At 39.0% G+C, this 21,351-nt stretch overlaps 2 protein-coding genes across 5 annotated transcripts in view; both read left to right on the top strand.

The window, feature by feature from the left end:
- The first annotated feature begins 1,965 nt into the window (after nucleotides 1-1,965).
- LOC115376344 (ELAV like neuron-specific RNA binding protein 2) overlaps nucleotides 1,966-21,351 on the top strand; it is a 175,809-nt gene continuing 156,423 nt past the window's right edge. For 2 of the 3 annotated variants that reach the window (XM_030075861.1, XM_030075859.1), the window contains exons 1-3: nucleotides 1,967-2,040; nucleotides 13,645-13,704; nucleotides 13,910-13,992. In XM_030075861.1, the coding sequence (XP_029931721.1) occupies nucleotides 13,950-13,992 (43 nt within the window). In that variant the 5' untranslated portion in view covers nucleotides 1,967-2,040; nucleotides 13,645-13,704; nucleotides 13,910-13,949. Of the gene's footprint in view, nucleotides 2,041-13,644; nucleotides 13,705-13,909; nucleotides 13,993-21,351 lie in introns of all 3 variants that reach the window. The other variant, XM_030075860.1, reaches the window with a different exon arrangement.
- Nucleotides 1,968-7,475, top strand: caap1 (caspase activity and apoptosis inhibitor 1). 2 transcript variants are annotated; one of them, XM_030075867.1, is made up of 6 exons: nucleotides 1,968-2,459; nucleotides 3,046-3,237; nucleotides 3,999-4,083; nucleotides 4,172-4,229; nucleotides 4,330-4,397; nucleotides 4,523-7,475. In XM_030075867.1, the coding sequence occupies exons 1-6, from the start codon at nucleotides 2,355-2,357 to the stop codon at nucleotides 5,020-5,022; spliced, it is 1,008 nt and encodes a 335-aa protein (XP_029931727.1). In that variant the 5' UTR covers nucleotides 1,968-2,354; the 3' UTR covers nucleotides 5,023-7,475. The 2 variants fall into 2 exon arrangements, with proteins under 2 accessions (XP_029931727.1, XP_029931726.1); XM_030075866.1 differs by having other exon boundaries at nucleotides 3,043-3,237.

The raw sequence follows: 21,351 nt of genomic DNA, 5'->3' as shown, positions 1-21,351 counted from the left end.
TCAGTCATTTCACATTGTGCATTGCATTTTCACCCCCACAAAATATTCAGGTTACATATGGCGGAGCACAGTTGTGCAGCAGAATTGCATCTTTATTCAAGTCCATTTTTATGCATTTGAAAAGGCCATGCATAATGTGTTGAACCGATTGAGTGTGCACTTTCATATATTTCATGTGTCTATAGGTGTTTTGGTGGATGTGAGATATGAATATTGCATTTTTCTTATTATTGTTGTAGCCGACCTGTTATTCAGAAAAGGAAGACCTTGTAGAGAAAATAAGTCATATTTGTGCTCCATCTAATCCCCCTTACAAACAAACACACATCACCATTAATGAGGATGAGTGTTGTATGATTTAAAATGTGGAGGAAAAAAGTGATGTGGCTGAGCAAGAAGCAGTAGATTTTTGCAGTAGAAAATGCCCGGAGCCCGCTTATTTATTTATTTATTTATTGATTCGGGAATCTGAATGAAGTGCTGGAGCAGATGGATACTGATGGATGACATGTCTGTCTTGAACTGAGGAGGACTCGTGATTGACTGTTACTAGTTATCAGAGCGAGCTTTGAAGTTTAAAATGATGATGGATATAGGCTGAATGTATTTCCACTTCTATGGAGAGCGCCCCACCGAGAGGTCACCAGGAGGGCGTCTCCATCGCTGAATGGAGAAAGGCTCAGTGAAAATACAGATGCTTGTGCAGCTGAGAGGAGATTCCCAGGAAATTAAAGGCCTGATCTGGCATCAAAGTCGGAGCATGTGTTGCTGCGCCATGAAGAAAATGATTTTGGTGTGAGAACTTAAAGGTATCAATTTATTGCATCGGGTGCCTTGTTCGTGGGCACACACTGCCCTGACTGCAGTGCTTGCTGACTCCACACACACACACACACACACACCAGGCTGCACCAGTTTGTTGTGCTGTACCGGTGGTTCCATTCGTTTTTAATGAAATGCTGCATTTGCCCGGCTTTATTGCGTGCAGTTGCAGTGCCTTTCAAGTCAAGCGTGTGTTGGATTGAGCCAACATTTGCATCATATTCAGACCTGACTGGGAGTATCAAAATATCCAGTATTGTGCGAGCAATTGGCAGCTATTTTGGTTGTCAGTTCTATTACATTATATTACATTATGGATGCCTATTGGATCTTTATTTTAAATATTTATCACACCATTACAATCAAATGCTTTCTAAAATAGCAAGAAGCTAAGCCTATACTGTTGGATTCTGCTACTGTTACAATTTTATAAAGAATACTCATGTAAGTAAACAAAATAGAGAGATCATCATTATTGTCATTATTGTTATTGTTGTTGTTGTTATCACATTAAAAATTAGATCAGCATTGGAAAGCAGCACTCAACATCACTTGCTTAAAGAACTGGTTTTTAAAGTTTTTCATGTTTCAGACACAAAGTTGACTTTAGGTCAAATTAGACAGCTGACCTCCAGTTTAACTGATTTTGCTGTAGGAACACTGATACAAAAAAAAGCTATTATTTGTGGTTAGACTTTATTTTTTAAGGTGTAACCTATACATTAACACCAACAAACAGATTCCATGCAGTCAGATTAAAACATAATGTCAAACAATCTTGCATGCTTTTTATCCAATAACAATTTCTAGGCTGTTCAGTGAAATTATAACAGCATTAAACTATTCCTCATTTTGCGGGTGGTGCATTTGTTTGGAAGAATTTACATATTAATGTTGCTCCAATTTAAAAAAAAAAGAAAGAAAGAAAGAAAGAAAGAAAGAAAGAAAGGAAAAAAATCCACTTCACATGTTTTGCAGCACTTTGGACCCTGTTTCTGTTTGTGTTTTTGTTTGTGTTTATTATTCCAGACTCCTTTACCTGCATTATCCTGTGGAGGGCAGTGACGGGCCTACACCTTGATGAGCGGCCTGCAGGGACTTTAAAGGAAGAAGACGTCGTTCTAGGATGTTTATTTGAATGACTGGAGCCCAAAGGTGAGCAAAACTGAAAAGTGAAGCTGTCGACTGAACTAAAGCTAGTCTTCAGACGAGAAAAAGGTGTGTTTCCTCAACGAGAGCTACGATATCTGAGCACTTACTGTTTGAAAACAACCAACAGTGGTTTAATAGCATTGCTGTTTACTGTAAACACACTAAAAAAAAAAAAAAAAAAAAAAAAAAAAAAAAAAAAAAAAAAACAGAAAAGAAACACCAGCTCAATAGGTGGCGGTAAAAACATCATTAAGCTCGTTACCAGAAAAAAGAAGAAGTCGCTTAGTGTCGATGCAATTTTCCTGCGACGTACCCTAGCCAACTTTAGCTGGCTTCACAACGGCTTGTGATGGTGGGTGGGGGAATACTCGGAAATTAAAATGCTCAAAAAGAAGTCTGTTTGCACGGAAAAGAAAAGGAAACACTCGCAGTCTGAAGAGCGCCATGACAGCAGGAAACGCAGGAGTACGGAGTCCAGCGTGGAGGTGAGCTGTGCTAAACCGGCTAGCCCTGCTGCTAGCTTGTTGTGATAGCCAGGCGCTGTTAGGTATTGTTGCTAGGCGTTTTATCGCTTAAAAATCATTATAACTTCGAGTGGCCATGACTTTGTAACGTTACTCTTTTACTTCAGGGCCTTTTTGACAGCATAGTTACTGATTTTAATGGGTGTTTGGCTTTGTGGAGACGCCTAAATCCTGTTAACAAATGAAGAGTTGAGTTTAGACTTCACCCTGTTTCATAAACACATAAAAGACAAGATGCTAACTCACGTGACTCTACTTCAAGTCTTATGAAGTATATTTTTAAGATAATTGAGTTTTTAGACTAGTTAGTCAATTGAAATAAACATAAAAACGTTAATAATAAGGATAACTTTAGACCAGAATATTTGTCTGTGTGTTAGCTGATGCTTTTACAGCTTAACCTGGAAACAGCCACATTTTTAACACCTTTTACGGCACTGATGATTTTTTTTAAAGCCGTCATCTGACATTATGTGATTGAGTACAGGTAAAGACGTGTTTAAGACAGCCTGTATTTCTCAGCCACTTGTTTTGCTCCCCAAAGCAGGACTCTAAGGACGAGCTAGCCGATCCTGAGCTGGACAAGATTGGCAGTGACATTGAGGAAGGCGGACTGGACCTCAACATGCCCTTCCAGCCCATCAGCGCCTACGTCGCTGACAGGAGAGAGATGTTGCAGCAGTGTTTCCACGTGCTGGGCGAGAAGAAGCTGCAGAAGATGCTGCCCGATGAACTCAAGGTGATGTGTGAGCACGTGTGGTCAGGTTTCCTATATGCAGTTGCATTCATAAGTAAGGAGAAATATATGTTTTAGTGGTTCCCAGTTCAAAGACGACTTGGGACACTTGAAATGTCTTAAATGTCTCTCTACCAGAGCTCCAGAAATGTCATGCATTGTCACATTGTATTTTTATGGCCATTAGTTTGTGCATGCCAATATTTCCATTTTTGGTCAGCAGCCAAGTTTTTAAATCATACTTAGCCATGTAACAAACAAAGCTTTTAACATTTTTTTCAATGGAAAAGTGTGCCTTGGATGTGTTTTAAGTTTGCTGGTCATATTCTACACAGGATGTTGATTTAAAAAGGAGACGAACTTAAAAATATATTTTCCGTTGCCATGTAAATGTTGGTTTTTGTCTTGCCATAGCATCAAAAATAGCCAGCAAGGCTGACACCAAAGAGCAATAACAGTGTTGGCAACAGTAATCAGAGTTTTTGTGTTCTCATAGGTGTATTTTATGGCATGTATATTCATTAAACTTGTAACTCACTTATATCTAACAGATGAAAATTCAGATAATTCACATTTTACTTCTTACGTTCACGTTTTACTTCTTACGGAATTTTCAAATGTGAAATAAGCAGAGACAGTATTTGTTGGATACAACGTTAGGACCACAGACTTCCATGTTTTCTTAAGATGTCAAAGCAAGTTGTTGCTAAAGAAACTCCTCACATTGTAACTACTTTGTAAACATACAGTATTATCTTTCACAGGGTTGCAGTTTGGAGGAAATCAAGAAGCTGTGTTGGGAGCAACTGGAACAAATCTCTGAAAAAAATCTCATTCAGATCCTGGGAGGTAAGACTATGAGTCATTTTGGCATGGTTTCACATTTACTGTTAAACCAGCATTTCTTTAAGTCAGAACCTTTGCCTTTTCTATGTAGGGGAAGAGCTGACTGCAGGAAATGACAATGAAAGCACGGAAGCGACTGTGGAAAACCAGTGAGTAGATCACAGTTTGCTGACTTGGTTACTCAAGCCGCAATTTTTTCTCCACGAGTTTTTCTCCACACTCTCTCACTTCATTTTTTTTTCCATCAAGGCAAGACAATAACGTGGACTCTACGTCTTCGCTGAAAGAGAATGCTAAAAGTGAGGATCCTAAGCAAGGTAATTAATACATTAATACATTACACAGGTCACAGGCATTTAATCAAATCATTCAAACGTGGATGCTAAGAGGACCACTTTCATATTTAACATTATCATCCCCCCTTTTTTTTTTTTTCTTACAGAGGGCGGTGGCTCAGGCGAGGAGAGCGACGTGCTAAGCATCAATGCAGACACTTGTGATAGTGACATCGAGGGCCCCAAAGACGACCAGGCTGCTAAAACTGAGGATGGGACAGTGAAAGTCGCGGTCATCGCTGGAGAATGCACCAACCCAGCTGCAAACCCTGACCCAGCAAACAGAGAGATTCCCACGGACAGTCAGCCACTGGAAGGAAAGAAAGATATCCAACAGGACATTGACAAAAGTGTTAGTGAGATTTTAGCGTTCTCATCCACTTCGGTCAAAGAGGAAGCTAAAGAACTTGGGACGTCGCCACAGTCGGCAGCTGCAGGTTTACCTGTTCAAGGTGGAGCGGCCTCAAGTCAGGCACCAGCAGTATGCCAGCCCTCTGTTCAGCAGCTGGAACTCCTAGAGCTGGAAATGAGAGCGAGGGCCATCAAGGCTCTGATGAAAGCCAGCGATGGGAGAAAGCCCTGTGGAGACAAAAAAGTCTCCACATGACTTGTTTCATATTGGATTTTTTTCTTCATGTACCATTTAATTGAAACTTTAATCTAGAGACAGCCTATATTTTCTTTGAATGATCCATGTTTAATTGTACAACATGGCTGTTTTTTCCCTCTGACTTTACCTCTGAATTTAACATTCAGAAAGTTTAGTGTTACAAGTCCATATTGGAATGATTTAAAGGAATTAAACAAAATATTCATCATCGCATTCCACTAAACGTTGTATAAATCCTGGATTCAAAAATAGGCCTGTTGTATTTTGGCTACGTGAACATATTTGGACATTTTGGTCTTTTGGAATGGCTAAGAAAAGGGGCAGAGCTTTGTGTGTTTCCCAGTCTGATCACTAGATGGCAATGTTACTCTACCATAATATGGCAAATGCATCTTAAGGAGGATCAGAGATGGTTTCTTTGTCACTCACTTTACAGTAAAATTTGTCATGAGCAGCATGACAGTAAAGTTTCTGTGGTAATGCTATAATTTCAGAGTTAAATACTTTCCAGGCACAAAATCAACCATATAAGTTTAACCAATTATTCCATAATATGGCGCTGGACTTTGACCAGGTAGTGTTGGTTCTTTAGTGGTGGAAGTTATTCTTGAGTCCATGTTGCAGGGTATGAACATACGGGCAGTTTTCTGCTGTCATTTGCAGAGACTATTATTTTGTCCCATGGTGGAGCTATGGGCATATGAGCTCTGGGAAACTGATGGTTTCACACGTCAGGTTGATGCATAGGACCATAATTTACAAAAACAGATAAATGCCATTCCTGGTGGGAAAACAACGTATGTAATGCCTCACAAAACATACTTTCTTAATCCCAACTTTTGTCGCAAAAGCCAGTATTGTCCATGCAGTAGCCTAGTATGATGTTTTTGATTGGTATTATCTGAAAGAAAAAAAAGCATGGCTTATAGGAACAAATAAAATTGGAAATATCTGTTTTCAAACCAGGTCTTAATTTTCAGTGCACAGCCTGTCAGGCCTCCCAGGGTTAACTTGTGTATAAAACAGATGTTTCATTTTTTCCTTTCACAGTACAGTCAGCAAAGAGACTTCCATATTTTGCTAAGAGGCAAATTAATGATGAATAAAACTTCATGTTTGGCTGAGCAAACCAACAAAAGGTTTCCTTGGCTTTATAGACAAAAAACAGAAATCCCACAATGAAATACATCTGAGGTAATTGGACTAGCTGTCCTCACCTATAGATCAAGTAAAAGAACCTGCCAATTTCATCCACTAGAGTAGCTTTTAAATTAATTTCTGCTTCCTCTGCCTCTCTGCGGTGACTAGAATTAATAGCATCCTCTCACCTAATGTTTTAGTGTTTTTGCTATAATTTATTCTGAAGCTACTTTGTTCTGGTAAACTGGAAGGTTGCGGTGTGTGCAATTACATGCAGATGCGGAGCAAAACACTCCTCTACCCCCCACCCTTAGGGTGACAATGAAATGTACGATAAGCAGCCAAATGCCTCTCGGGTATTTGCATTTAAAAGGGTTTTTTTGGGTGGGAGGATGTGGAGAGGTGGGGGGGTAAACGCATCATAGTATATGCATTAACGAGCAGATCTTTTTATTCATTGATTTCAAGGGGAAAATCACCACTTAAGTAAAAAGGGATACAAAAAGACCGAAGTGCTCATGGTGTCTGTGATTAATGAGTGTTTGTCGGTGTCATTTCCCAGCATTAGAATGTGAGTTATTATTTGGGAAGAGCAGATAAATGGCTTGACAGTCAGAACTTGAAACAAGTAGACTGAGAAATGGGTTTGATGGAGCTGAGGCGATACTGTTTAGGTGAGGGAGTGCTGGGTAGCTGAAGGAAGCTGAATGCCTGCCTGAATGCAAATGTCTTGTTGAATATCAAGCGTTAGCTCAGGAAGCTTCCAGCTTAAAGTCATGAGGGTGCCTTTTCCTGTAGATCCAAGTTAAAGTTTTCATGTGTGACACCCCCAAGAATGACCAAAGACAAGATGATGCTTTGGGTAGGGCTGGGAGATAGATCAACAATATTATGTCACTATTGTGGTATGACAATAAATATTGTTTGGGATTTTGTATATTGAAATATCAAGATATGGCATGAGAATTGTTTTCTGAACTTAATAGGTTGTTCCAACTGGTTTGTTATTTGCCTCTACATGCTTGGTCATTGTATTCACATTACTAATAATTTATTACCAAAAATACCTTGTGTGTAAACACCTTCTGAAAGCACCAATAGTCATCCCTACAATACGGATATTTAACTATCAGGTCAAAGATATCCTCATTGATATTTTGTCTGTATTGCCCAGCCCTGGTTCTAGTGCCAACATGTTAATGCGCTCTAACTGCTGTTTTTCCTCAGTTTTCTGATAAATGCGTCCAGACAGTTGAGTAACAGTAATTAAAGCTGTTTTCGGTTATGAAATAAAATTGTTTGATGTCTCAGTGTTGTGCTTAGCCCATTCTAACTCGAGATCTCTGAACGTTTAAAAGATTCTTGAAATTGGTGTCTTTTGTTGAAGACATTTTAACCTTTTAATACAGGCAGGAGACATTGTGTGAGAAATGCATTTTAATAGGACTTGACAGTACCTCTTTACAATAAGACTACCCTTATGAAGAGTTTATGAATGGTTTATGAGTAGGTTGTAAACACTTTATAACTTGCTAACAAACAATTATGAAGAAGTTACAACAGTTTTCAAACTCTACATTGATGCAGGGTCACTATTTGGCAAGATCAAGTACAGTAAGTCAAGCAACTGGCAGGATCTGAGATTTAACAGAGTACATGCAGGGCAGCGGTAACTTGACCTTGCAAAATAGTGATCCTGCATCCATGTATGAAAACTATTAGAACTTTGTTAAAAATTGTTTATGAATGATTTCTAGCCATTCATAAAGCCTTCATAGGGGTAGTCATTGTAAAGTGGTTATACTATGATGCTTTAATCTGTTATTTCTGAATGGTTGGCAAGAAATGATCATTATTAAGAGCTGGCAATCAATTTTTCCCCTTATAACAAAATTTCCAGTGGGAAGTCAGGTTGTCTTGACTCTGAAAGAGAGCTTTCTAAAGCATGGCTTGGTGCAAAGTGTAGTTTAAACGTGGAAGCAATTGGGCTTTTTTCGTCATGAGTCCCAGGGCTGTATGCTGAGAGTATCAGACTTGGTTTACAGTGATTTCACAGTAGAGCAGACCTGAATGATGCCAGGACTCTGCCCTCCACCTCCTACAGCCTGAAGTTATCCCTCATCCTCTTTTCTTTCTTTTTTTTTCCAGAAACAGTGTCCCTGCCTGCTAGTATTTTTTTTTTTTTTTTAGTATTAAGTCTCATAAATTGGTCATTTTCACTTGAGGATTTATTTCTGCCTTCATTAGTGTTCCTCATGATGGGAGTTATGTCCTTTTATCTGCTTAGTAGTTGCCTTTTCCATTCTGCTAATTCTGCATGAACGGAGTCAGTCATTAATGTTGCCTGCTACAATAATCATGAACTTTGCCACTGATTTGACGTGTTTAATATTTGAGCCTCTTTCAGCTTTTTTTTTTTTTCATACATTTGTTGAAAGGAAGAGTAGCCTACTAGTAGCAGCAGGAGCAGTGATAGTAGTAAAATGTGGTAGTAGTTGTAAATATTATACAGTATGACAGTAGAAAGCAGTATATGTGTGTGTGAAAAAGGTATCTCACAAGTACAATATAAATCCAGATGGTATTGTTTGTATCACCACTGGAGAAAAAAAATTGTATTTAAAGACAGACTTGGTTATTTTTCAAAGAAAGGCATCATGTTTACATGGGAAATGTCATTTTTCTTCAGATCTTCTCCTCTGTAGAGTCTCTGTTCTTTTCTCCAGCAAGAAATTAAATTGAACTAACAGCACATGCTGACAGGCAATAAATAACTTAGCACCTCTGCGTGACTAAATGAATTGATTTCCCCAAGCAATGATTCATCAGGCAGATTTCATTTTCATCAAGTTTCAAACTGCATCTACCCTATCAAAGAAAAAGGATGAATGTTTAATGGTAGATACACCGGCACTCACGTGTTATGATTGCATTCTTAAGCGTGTGTCTTAAGAGAAGTGTATATACAACACATAACCTCTTGATATACTCTTGATAGTGGTTATACAGAAACTTCCATTTAACTTGTTCATTACCTTGTCACATTTCTGGCATTGTGTTTTCTGTGCTAAATGCAGTTTGCATATTTTAATGAAGGCTTACTGTTGTGTTATTGGTCCTGAAAAAGGGAGTCATCTCTTCTCTGTGGAGTCTTTTTGTCTGTGCATAGAAGAGAGTGACAAATGTGTTATTTTAATCACAGGTGTGGTGCACATCTGTTCACAATTCACTTCATTTGCGTCTGTAAATGTGCTGCTTCTCTCTCAAAGAGGCATAAGCTTGGCAGAGCCCTTTTGAAAAAGTATGAAGTAAGTGGGTTATTATAAGTCAGGCAGTGTTTGAAACAGAACAGCTATACTTTTTAGTTACACCGAAATCCCTGAAAAACATGATTTTTAACATTTGATATTCCGCTCCCAGTATATTATCTGCATTTTGAGAAATTCTTCCCCTCCTCTGACTCCTCTGACATCTGACTTTCAGATTCCCTCCATGCTCTCTCCACATGGGTTTTTGCCTCTCAACTCCAGGGGCTGCATTCAAATGGTGCATTAATACCATCAAACACCCATTGAAATTCTGGCGAGTGGACCAGCAAGCCAATAAAGCAAAATGCTTTTGACGGATATGGAGAGACATCCGGCACCATGGATAGCCTCGCACAATCAAACCAGCATAATCAAATGAACTATCACAATATTATATCAAAGCCAACTCCCTCTATGACAGCAACTGCAACAAGATCACCAGGCACAGTCCATATGGAGCCAGATCAGCACTCACTAATGCTCCTGATGATGTCCTATATGTATTTTTGGGCACTCTTATACGGTAGATTGAATGTAAATCAGTTTTTGTAGGTTTTAATTGTTAATCTTGTAAGCCTAACCTGTAAGGACGTTGCCCTCATTTGAGAGACTAGTGTGTTGCCAGTAAAGATATCCACCTCTGGATCAGAATACATCTTTTTCGACACTGATAACACTAAAACAAATTGAAGCTGAGTTGAAAAACAACTCAAGAAAATTAGAAGTTTCATGCCAAGCTATTCATCATTTTTTTTTGGGGGGGGGCACATAAAAACTCACAATATGATTGCTGATATGGAAGTCAAATGCAAAGGATATTATTTGAACAAGCAAGCTGCGTTTATGTTTGAAATATTGAGCAGTGAACGTTTTTCACATAATTTGGCAATGAAACGCTTTATGCATTCATTGGCAGTTTGTATATTTATATTGTGGTTTGTATATAAGTGTGGACTGAATATTCCTATGACGTAAGTAAGAATTTGCTCTTTGAGTGGTATTCCCCCTCAATCCTCCCACAGGAGTCATTAAAGTTTCATCTAAATCTTAAAAATACACCACAGCTTAGCTCAAAAAAGGGGAAGAAAAAAAAAAAACCTCACCCAGATAAGCATCCCAATTTGCAATACTTGCATGTCCTTGCCTTACCCCTTTTTACATATTCACATTTCTTGGCAGCTGACGTATGTTGATTTCAAGTGAAGATATGTCAGTACATCTGATTCCGTCATGCCATTAAAATATCAGTCAACCACTGCATTGGAGCACACTCTTAATCGCAATTTATTCACCATGGTACTGAACATAAACACTTTTCAACAGCTAGAAATCTGACAAATCAACCCTAAAGCCAATCTATGTAGTTGCTTTGAACCAATCACACTTTCTGTGAGGCTAAACTTAAACAGCTGCGTGGTAATGGCCCCAGCTGTCCTATGAACAGCAATGGACCACCAAAGTGTCCCCCAGGCAGATGATAGATCACAGTATATGGCCCTGGTATCTCACACTTTTATGATGGTGAGTGAAGACTACTTCTGTGCGCTCGGGTTGGAAGACATTGAACTGTCAAATCCTGGTGGGCTGCCATTTATTTATTTTTATTTGGAAGATATATTCCCCACAGAGGCACAAAAACAGTGAGCCGAGTAAATTACTTTTGTCAAAGTTGTGATAAAACTGTCAAATTGTTCCCCACCACCAGCTGGCAAGCAATTGTATTACATAAGTAATTGTCAAAAGGAATGTCAAGAGAAGAGTATATTTCCTGATGAGTTTCTATCCATCTTCCCTTTGGGGCTTTACAGTCCTTGCTTTGGTTTAATGGCCTTGTCGTGTTTTTTAACTAAGGTGCAGCATGTAGTTCTCCTGGGCAAAGGGATAGTCTGACTTGAAATAGGCTATATCATAGAATAAATCAAGATTAATCTGACTTTTTTATATAGACTGCTGTAGGGTTTGATATGTCCCTTTTAGGTTTCTGTTTTATGGTGCCAGTCTCAGTTTGCCTTATATTCATGGTACATTATTTATCATTGCGTTGATTAGGGCTGTGAATTCGTACAGATATCTTGGATTGATTCGATTCCAATTCACAAGAACCTGATTTGATTTGATACTGATTTTGGCTTTAATTCCATATTGATTCAGTTAAAGTTTTCTCAGTCACAATACCATTCTTGCAGCTTAAATTGTGCACAGTAGCTTTTATCCAACTCGTCTCTAACATCATTGCTTTTAAAACCAAAATGCATTAAAACATTGTCCATCATTGTTCATCTGAGTATCCGTAGTCTTACACTGCACAGCAGGCAATATCTGCTTGGTGGGAGGCAAGAAAAAGCAAAAATCTACTAAAGAAAAGGTATAGATTAAAAGATCAGCCTGGTAAGAATCAGTATTGGATTGCAGTTAATGAGAAATCAACATTTTTCACCAACCCTAGTGTTGATTGAGTGCTGATAACCTTGATAATCTTTTGTACAGCTCAACAATCCTTTAGGGTTTTTGCAAGTTCTGAAATTAATAATAAGTCTGGACAAGTCAGATATATGAATTTTTTTGTCTTTTTGGGGAAACTATTCTACAGCAGGCATGAGTCATACACACTGCAAACTGATGCCACACAGAAGCTTACCCCCAAACCGCCACCACCAATCCCAAGCTCCATTCTCTCTCCTCCTTCATCACATCATTTGAATGGAGAGCTATTTCAGCTGTACTTCTTGACAGCCAATTAACCAGCCAGCGCCTGCTTTACGCTTCCCCAAACTGATTGCTTGTCCCCTCCTCTGATTGTGATTGTTACAGAGACAGTATTTTTCTAACTTAAATGACATTTTGAAGTGAAAATAATCATGCTGTGGCATTACTGGTGGCATTTGATTCAGGCGTCTTCAAGAGTTGCTCAACGTATTTCTTATTATTTTGATTCAGAAGGAGGCTCGCTGTAAGGCAGAGCATTCATTTCCCCAAACACTTCCAAGTATCCATGTATAAATTATAGTTTAGTATTTAAATGAATACTTGGATTAAAATTTACAGCCTACCCTCTCTTCCAAGTTTTCACTCTGTAGTTGAATGCAGCTACAGTGACGAAGTAGTCGCATGTCGTTCCATATTTGTTTCAGGGAATCAGTGCCAGCCCCTTCTTGAAAAATGACTGCCACCAGCTGTGGTTGCATATTTTACCTGAGCATCTTCTGTTTCTCATCTGGCTGCTGTGTAGACTCATTGAAAGATAATCCAACTTTGCCCCTTTTGCGTGAGAGGAATCAAACTTTTCACAGTCATACTATTCCACGTTGTTGTTTAGATATCACCTCTATACTCTAGTACCTACAATTTTGGGAAAAGTAGGGTAGAGTGACAGTTAAGCTCACAGTGGTGTTATTCTTCATTCAGCTTGTCAAGTTGTGAAGTCATACTCTGCTATTACCAGGCTGAAAAAAAATGTTCAGGTATAAAATTATTTATAATCAAGCAGTGGGCAGATCTTGGAAAAATAAAACATTTGTTGAAAAGGTCAGTGCTGTTCAGTGGAGATGAAGCATTTTTTTGAGTGTCTTGATTTTTATTGCTTGAATGGATGTTCACAGGTATGGGTACGGGTTAGTAGGTTCCTGCTGCACCTTCTAGCATTTATTCCTATCATCCGTCATTCTTAACCAATCAAACTTTATCATTAGCGACTTACGCTAGATTTCAACAGCTCCTTGGATAAGGTTAGGAAAGGGTTTGTCGTGATGGTTAAGGTTAGGAAACGTAACACAATCTTTGCCAACGTGGCACGGTTCTTACTTGAGTCGAAACTTGATCCCGGGGCTCTGGAGTGAAGGTCCGTGTAACTGACCCATTCACCACCCTGGCCACCTCCTTCTGTGACCGACTTCATTGGTTTTTGTACTACGTCATGGTGTGTCTGGCTCCATGGGTCCTATTTGACTGGTCAGGACCGATTGATGAAAGAAACAGATGATCACAGCCCTCTTGCCCAGTAAAAAGTGCAGTAGGGAGCTGCTAACCCATACCTGTTGGGGTGATAATGACCGATAATTTCCATTCAGTGGTGTGATAACAGTCAAATCAGGTTAATTTTTTTTGTAATGCTTGACGGATTGATTGAGTAATAAATTTATTTATTTCTTCTTTTCTTGTGCCACTCATACAGGAGCAGCTATATAGAAGTGGATTGCAAGGGTTGTGGCGGGCGTGTGACGGCTCCTGTGTGGTGAGTGCTACGTTTGTTTTGATTGATTGATTGGGGAAATTTTTGTAGTTCGGCAGTGATGGCTGTTTTGCTTGCTTAACTGATAATTTTGCTTGTGACAGTGAAGTCATTGTACCAGAACGTGATGTTAAAAGTTAACATTGGCTCTAATGAGGGACTTGGGGGCATCTATTAAAATGTCATCCCTGATCTTCAAACTCCACAGCTTCCTCAGCTGAAACAGGTGTTACTGGGCTTTCTGGAAAATGGAGTGGCATGCGAGGAGGACTGATGGCTGTTTATGCCCAGGTACCTAAAACTCTGCACAGCTTACCTCAGTTGTAAGTAAGTGAAAAGCGTGGCTGTGTCTTCATTCATTTGTTAATATCCTCGTCAAATAATTCTGTACGAAATGATATTAGTTTATGTATTCAGAACAAATGGGAACAAAACCATTCCATGCAAAGTTAATGAGAAAAAAATGTCATTGTCAAATTAGTTTGCGCTGTGTATGTGATTATGAGCTTGGGAAATGAGCTATTTGTTCGTTAGAGGCTAAATAGTACAGCACACTAATAACGATTTCTGCAGAATTAATCAAGGTGATGTTGAAGCGGCTTTAGCATTAATCAACATTTCCTTCCCATTCAGATTAATCTGCTATAACCCAAACTAATCAGTGGCAGGCAATGCAGCCCCTTAAGACTTCACAATTGGGCTTTTTCACTCTTTTTCTGGAAAGATGGATGGACTATCACTTGTTCAATTAAAGGTCAGACAGAAGTGATGAGTTGCCACTTCAAAAATCAACACTCTGCAACCAAAATATCCATCATTAGTCATCATTTATATTCACTGCAGAATTGCCAAAGCTCCACCTTTTATATTACTCCTCAATATTGATAAACTTACTCCTGTGTGCGCATATGCCCATGCGAGTCATTAGTTACAGAACTAATGATACGTCACAAGAGTGCAATTAGAGTTATGGATGTGAGTGACGAATGTGGCCGAAGACACGTAAGCCATAATGTAGTACATGTCTGATCTGAGCAAAAGAACTGAGCAGGGTTGGCATTTGCAGGTGGGACCATAAAGACACCACCACCCTGCTTACCCTCCAAACCCCCCTCCCACCCCCACACCCCCCCACACCCATTACTATTTTCTCTGAAGGTAAATAAACAACGCCCTGTCACCGAGAGCTCAACTCAGCATTTACCAAAGCCTTTTATTTATTTTAGATAGCTGAAAAGTCAGTTGGATCTTTTATCAGAGCCTTATCATCCTTACACCAGACTCATTACACAGCTGAACACCGGTGCAGAGACGGCATAATAAAACGTGACTTAATCAAAACCAAGCAGGCTCTGAGAATAATGGCTCCCCACAGCTGAATATGAGAAACAATCGGTCGGGGGGCTACCGTGCTACTTAACCTCATCAAGGTCCTCATTTAGGTGATGGAGGACACAGGTGCCGAGGCAAGGGGCTACTGGGGGGCTGTTTGTTATTTCCAATGTACAGTGCACTTCATGAAATGAGTCAGCAGTTTTAGTGGGGGGAGAGATAATCATGGGAGTATATTGTATTTTGTGATGCATTCTTGGTCTCCATTAGAGGCAGTGTATCCATTTGAGTTGGAAAAATTCAGCCCTCTGTTATTATTTTTAGTTTGGGATTCTGTGGTGAATTTTCTTTGGAGGTTCCGATACCTCAAAGAATCCTTCTTGTAAGCTGTCACGTTTTTTAAGTAAAAGTATGGGGACAACATTAGATGATTCACAAGAGACCACAAAAAAGCTTCAACAAAGTGCCCCATATATCCTTGCACAGGTAATGCAAGATTTAGGTTCAAAGTTTGGGCAAAAGATGATTGAAGTGTTTTTATACTGGGGTTGAAATTTCCCCTGAAAGCTTTCCGAAGTGATGTGTAAGTGTCTGTTTCTGTAATGGGCTATGCCATGGGAATGTTTCCATGGTAACATGGCAAAGGCGCTAGTACAGCTCAATGCCGCTCTCTGGGGAGTATCTGGGGAGCTTCTGCTTAGTGGGAAATGATGATAATAGCACAGAGTGTTGGACAAAATTCAACGGGGGAAGACTATCCCGTTCATACTGCAGGAAAAGGATGCAATTAACAATGTTCATCTTCCTCTGCAAAGTCTTTTGTTAGAGTTTTTACCAGGTTCTCTAATTACCAATATGGTATTCTGTGTTCATCACCTTCAATTTTGACTTTTTGTGTGATTAATTACACTTCCACATACAGTATTAATAACTCTTAAGTCATAAGGTGCATATGGACACACTTTGGTGCTGGTCATATTCAAAAGATTTTAGAGTCAGAATTGTGATTACTGCTGTTTTATAACTCTTGGTGCTCTTTATAGACGCCGTTGGAGTCTCACCTATTCAAATGATGAATATGTTGGTTGTGAAAGCTTCCCTAAATTACATCCGTGAAAAAGCTCCTGCCTGGGTGACTGCGATCAAAATTAAGGCTGATAGAGTGAAGAAGGTGTCTTGACTGCGGTTGGTGCATTTTTATGCATAAAATCTTTCGATTGCTGTACACACAATGAAAATACTTGGCACACAGTGGTCTCAAGCAAGTAGCACCAACACCAGGTACAGCCTCTTCCAGTGAGAAACCTCAGATCAAATCAGTGTTTATGCCCCGGTGCTCTTTTCCCCATGTTTATGTGTGTGTACATGTGTGTGTTGTTCTGCGTCTGTGATGTTGGATTCCAGCAGCTGAGAAAACACAGCTTTGTATTAGATCACAACTGTGCATAAATTACATTCACAGCAAGAATTAGGCATGAAGAAGAAAAAATGCAAAGACTAAAACCCTTTGGAGTTGAAAATGTCACATTAATTTCAAACACATTACCCCCTGCCGGAAGAGCTAATGAAGAAGTCCATTAGAATGTCATACCTGCTTACTTGTGAATTTTGTCGAAAGTTTATTTGATATGTCTAACTCAATTACTCAAAGTCTTTGTGATAAGGAACTGCTCAGTGGACCTGAACTCCCAGTTCTGAATGTGGAGCAGTGAAAAACTTGGATATTTTATGCTGGCCCTGTGCTTTGAATAATTTCCAGACGGAAATTCTTGGTTGGCAAGGTGCTCAATTTTCCCTCTCCCAGCTCAGAGGTTTTGTCCTTGACACCACTTTGCAAAGTCTGTCCAACTGATACAAATTAAAGACTTAAAGAAGACTCTGGACAAAAACAGACTGACAGAACTCAGGGACAAGCAGAAAATAGAATAATGCTCCTGAGTTTTGAACACAACCCACACTGCAGTTTTCCGTTTTGCAAGTAAGCCTACTTTTCGTCTAAATAGTAATATTATTCCATGGAGCCATGCCATGAGATTATTCTTCATGGTGTAATGCCAAGAGCAAGTCAGATTTCATCACATTACAAAGGATTGCTTCATAATACATATTCACTCAGTCAGTCATTCACACTATTTTTAAAGGACAATGCCATACAGGAAATCTCATATATGAACATATCTGCTCCTATACCAGAGATATGTGGTCATGTGTGAAATTTATGGTCATATATTGATGAAACATGTAGCTGGAGGATACATGTATTTGTATGTGTATATGTTGAACAAATATGATTGATATGTGCATGTATGAAAATGGAAAATAGGGATGACGCACTTGTTACATATATGAAAATGTGACATTTTTAAATACATTTAAAATGTGGATATTTAATGGCACAATATGTAATTTTATGATGCTTTAGCACCATCTAGTGGCTATTTTAAGCCACATCTGCATACAGACACAACAGGTCAGGAGTTATAAGGCTTTAACACCATGGTCTGGGTGTGCCTAAAAACCTGTTACCGCCATCCGTCATAACAGCTAGTTGTGTTTAAAGTCGGAGGTCTAAGAGCAACTCATCATTTAATTAAATCTATCTATTATTATGTCCTGTTTTTATTCAGTATATATTTGTATTGCAAATTATTACATGTCTATGTGTATCCACCAAGTGAGTGAGCAAACTTTTAGCCGAATTTTTGAAATTGTATTTGACATTTGCCATGTCCATCAAGATTTTTTTTTTTTTTTTTTTTTTTTTTTTATTCAGCATTCAACAGCTTGAAATACAGGTGTGTTAGCTACATTAAATGAGTGTCTGTGGGATTTTCCCCAAAAACAGCTGGCTTCTGAATATTGAAAATCCCAGCAGCCACCATGGTAACAATGGGTTGGTGTTGATCAACAACATTTAGTGAGTGTGTTATGGTCATTGGCACAACAGCACAAGGTAATATGAGCTTTAGTATGAACCTATATGTCATTTATGGAAATCCAGTATATGTACACATATTAGCACCATAGTAACAGGAATTGGACTCACCAGAGTGCCAGTCTGAGACTTTTATAGTGACTATACTGTATATACTGTACTAACATAAAATGTGAATTTTTGTACAATATTTGAGTTGACTTGCAGTGACAGCTGGCCTAGTTGTATTTAAACTCTATCGCAGTCATTTTTATTTGTCAGCATTCCCACCATGGAGTTTGTCTCTCTGTGTACGCGGAGCACTTCATGTCGTCCTCAGACACATTGCTGGAGCACTGGGACAAACACCGGATGAGTCACTGAGAAAACAATTCCCTTGGATATGCCCGTTGTCTCTTCCTCCCTCTCTCTCTCTCTCTCTCTCTCTCTTTCTCTCTCTCTCTCTCTCTCTTTCTCTTTCTCTCGCTCGCTCACTCTGCGTCTCTTTGGGGTTGAATCATATTTCTCTTGCTTTCCCTCTGTCTCTTTGTCATATATAGGTGCATGGGCACATGCACACACACACACACACACACACACACACACACACCAGTGCACACATACACACCCACACAGACATTCGTTCACTCTTCTGACACACACAATCTGACAAATCCCCTTCTGCAAAAAAGTCGATAAAAAAATGCATTGTCTCCTCACTTTCTGCTGTTGGCATCAGCCTGTCTAAATTGTCAGAGAAAGCAGCGGAGTGTGAAATTGAGTTCAGAACTGTACGCTGTGCGAGGGGGCACAAGATGAGCGTATGTTTGCTTATTTATTCATATTGCATCAGAATTCACCAGTGGTTTTGCAAGAAAGGGTCAGCTGAGATGTTCTTGGTGGAATTTATGAGTGTAAATTCGTCACATTTAAAGAAAAAGGTTTAGGTTGTGCTATTTGGCCTTTGGAAAGGTGGCAATAGGTTGTTCATCACAGGGGTAAATGAAGCTTCAAAGTGAAACTGTCCAGTTAAGTCCTTCCTATTTCTTCATTCATTTGGTGCTGTGAGCCACGAAAGCTTTTTTTGTGTGTGGTGGTCACTATTTATACTGAAGCTTAGCAGTTGCATACAAAACAAAAAGGTAATTTTTACTGAAAATACAGCGTAGAATGTAGCAACTGAATAACTGAGTCCAGTGTTTTTGCTGTCTTCTTTTTCTGAACAGAAGACAAATTTCTTCCCCAAAGCCAAAGAGTTCATGCCAGAATAATAGCACCTGCCCATACTAATTTGCCAGGAACAAATGATTTTGCTGGAGAATGTAACTTTTGTGCTGCGTTTTCTAGATTTAATCAGTGGTTTTACGCAAACCTTCCCTTGCCTGGCTCTTTTCTTGTCATTCTGTGATGAATGCTTTCTTATCGGATGATGTATGTTTATAGATTGCTGGGGATCACTGCTGTTTTGAAGAGTAATAGCTCCCCTCACATTGCAGAAAGTCCGTATATACAAAGATCATTCAGGGATTTCAGGTTTCTCCCGCAGTTTGAGTGAATGCAATGTGTGATAAATGCGCGTTTGTTAAAAAACTGCATCCCCCAAAGTTTGTTGCCAGACTTTTTGACAAGGCTGTTTGAGTGTCAGACGCCACTACACATTCTAGCACTCAGTGAAAGATGGTTCACGTATTTGGCTTTAAAGATTAGCTGCTGTGGTTGAAGTGCCCTTCTGTGTCACACGAATCAGTAGTGTGGAGGTCGTCCTCTTGGACCAGAGACGTTTTTTTTTATATTTTACAGTGACAGAAATTTAAATGGCAGCACAAATCCCATCTTAGCATTTTCATATTTAACCCTGAAAACTGTCCAGGTTTAGAGGAGTCTTCGTTTTTGAGGTGTTCCTGTGTCCATCTTTAGTGATGCAGTGTTCCAGTGTATTTGACTGAGAAATTCAACAACATACTGTAACCATTTTATTTTAATGTGCCTCTCATCTATAAGAAATTACATGTTGTCTAGGCTGAACTTTATATTGTTGTGCGTATGTCCTCTGAACTTCCTATTCTATCTTGAATTGTACATAAATTAATTATCAAATAAAATATGATTCTTATTTTTTTCAAAAATAAATGATTGATAGCATAAAATTACGAATAAAACACTATTTAAGCTATAGAGCACTTGTTGGATAGTGGCCAACTTAAGTTGTTGGCTGACAAAATGTTAACCTTGCAAGTTCATAAACGAGAAACTTTTATGATTTATACCATGTAGCATTTGAAACTTGAATACTGCGATTAAATAGGTTTCCATTCTCCAGCATAATTGGAAATATATTAATCCTAACTCACTTACAGTATTGGACATATATTGTATGTTAATGCAGCACTGAGAGAACTTTGGCATAAACCTGATAAGCAGTGTGACTCTGAACGACCATGCCTAAATGGAAAAAAAAAAAAAAAAAATGCTTTTAAGCTAATCACACTACCTTGAGGACATGCTGAGCTATTATCTACTTTTAAGCATCTGCACTCATTAGCTGTGTAAATACACAATTACTGTCATACTAATTAAGGTGTCATTTGCCCCTGTCTTTGATTTTCAAAGAGCTGCCATCTCCTTTCGCCACCAGTACCTCTGACATGCAAACTAGCAAACAAACAGATTGCATATTATACTTTATAAGTCATTTGCCCTTTTCTGAAATGCAAAGATGATTTAATGTGATTAATGATGTAATTATTCCCTCTTGGAGAGCTGCTCTGCATCCAGGGCTGTAATGGCAGTGCATGTTTGATTTCCATAAACTCACATTAAATGGAGAATATATTCGTCTTGTCTGGCTCGAGGCTTGCTTTTGAAGTGTGAACTTGAGAAAAGTGCAAAGCACATAGTGAACACAAACATGAAAACTTGGGGTTAGGTGATAGATAATGAGGGGTCATTTAAACATATGTTTGTACATGAATGCAGATAACACAGATTGCACATGTGCTTAATCATATCTGTTTACCAAACATCTTGTACTGTTACTATAGGCAACTGCAATTACTTTGCCCCTTAACCTTTTGTTTTTCCTCAGCCGTGACTGTGCTCTGTCCAGAGTTTTGGCAGTGCCTTTGACTTAAATCACACTGCCCTAAGTATAGCCAATTATTGGTACATTCTTCACAACCGCAATCGCTGAATATTAGTCTCCTTTACCTGTTTAACTTTTCAGCTACCAGTGAAATTGCTGGTTGAACTTACTAAATCTACTGTTTGGTCTGTATACTTTGCTATTTTGTTATTTGAAACACGAAAGCCATAAGCTCCATAGACGCTACGTCATTGTTCCAGTGCCAGAGACTCCCTTGAAGTTGATCCAAATCAATATTTCAGGGCCGAATGACAAGACGGCC

Source organism: Myripristis murdjan, chromosome 18 (assembly GCF_902150065.1).
Source record: "Myripristis murdjan chromosome 18, fMyrMur1.1, whole genome shotgun sequence".
NCBI classification, from domain to species: Eukaryota; Metazoa; Chordata; class Actinopteri; order Holocentriformes; family Holocentridae; genus Myripristis; species Myripristis murdjan.
Note: the sequence above shows the minus strand (reverse complement) of the source record. Positions and strands in the feature narration are given on the sequence as shown.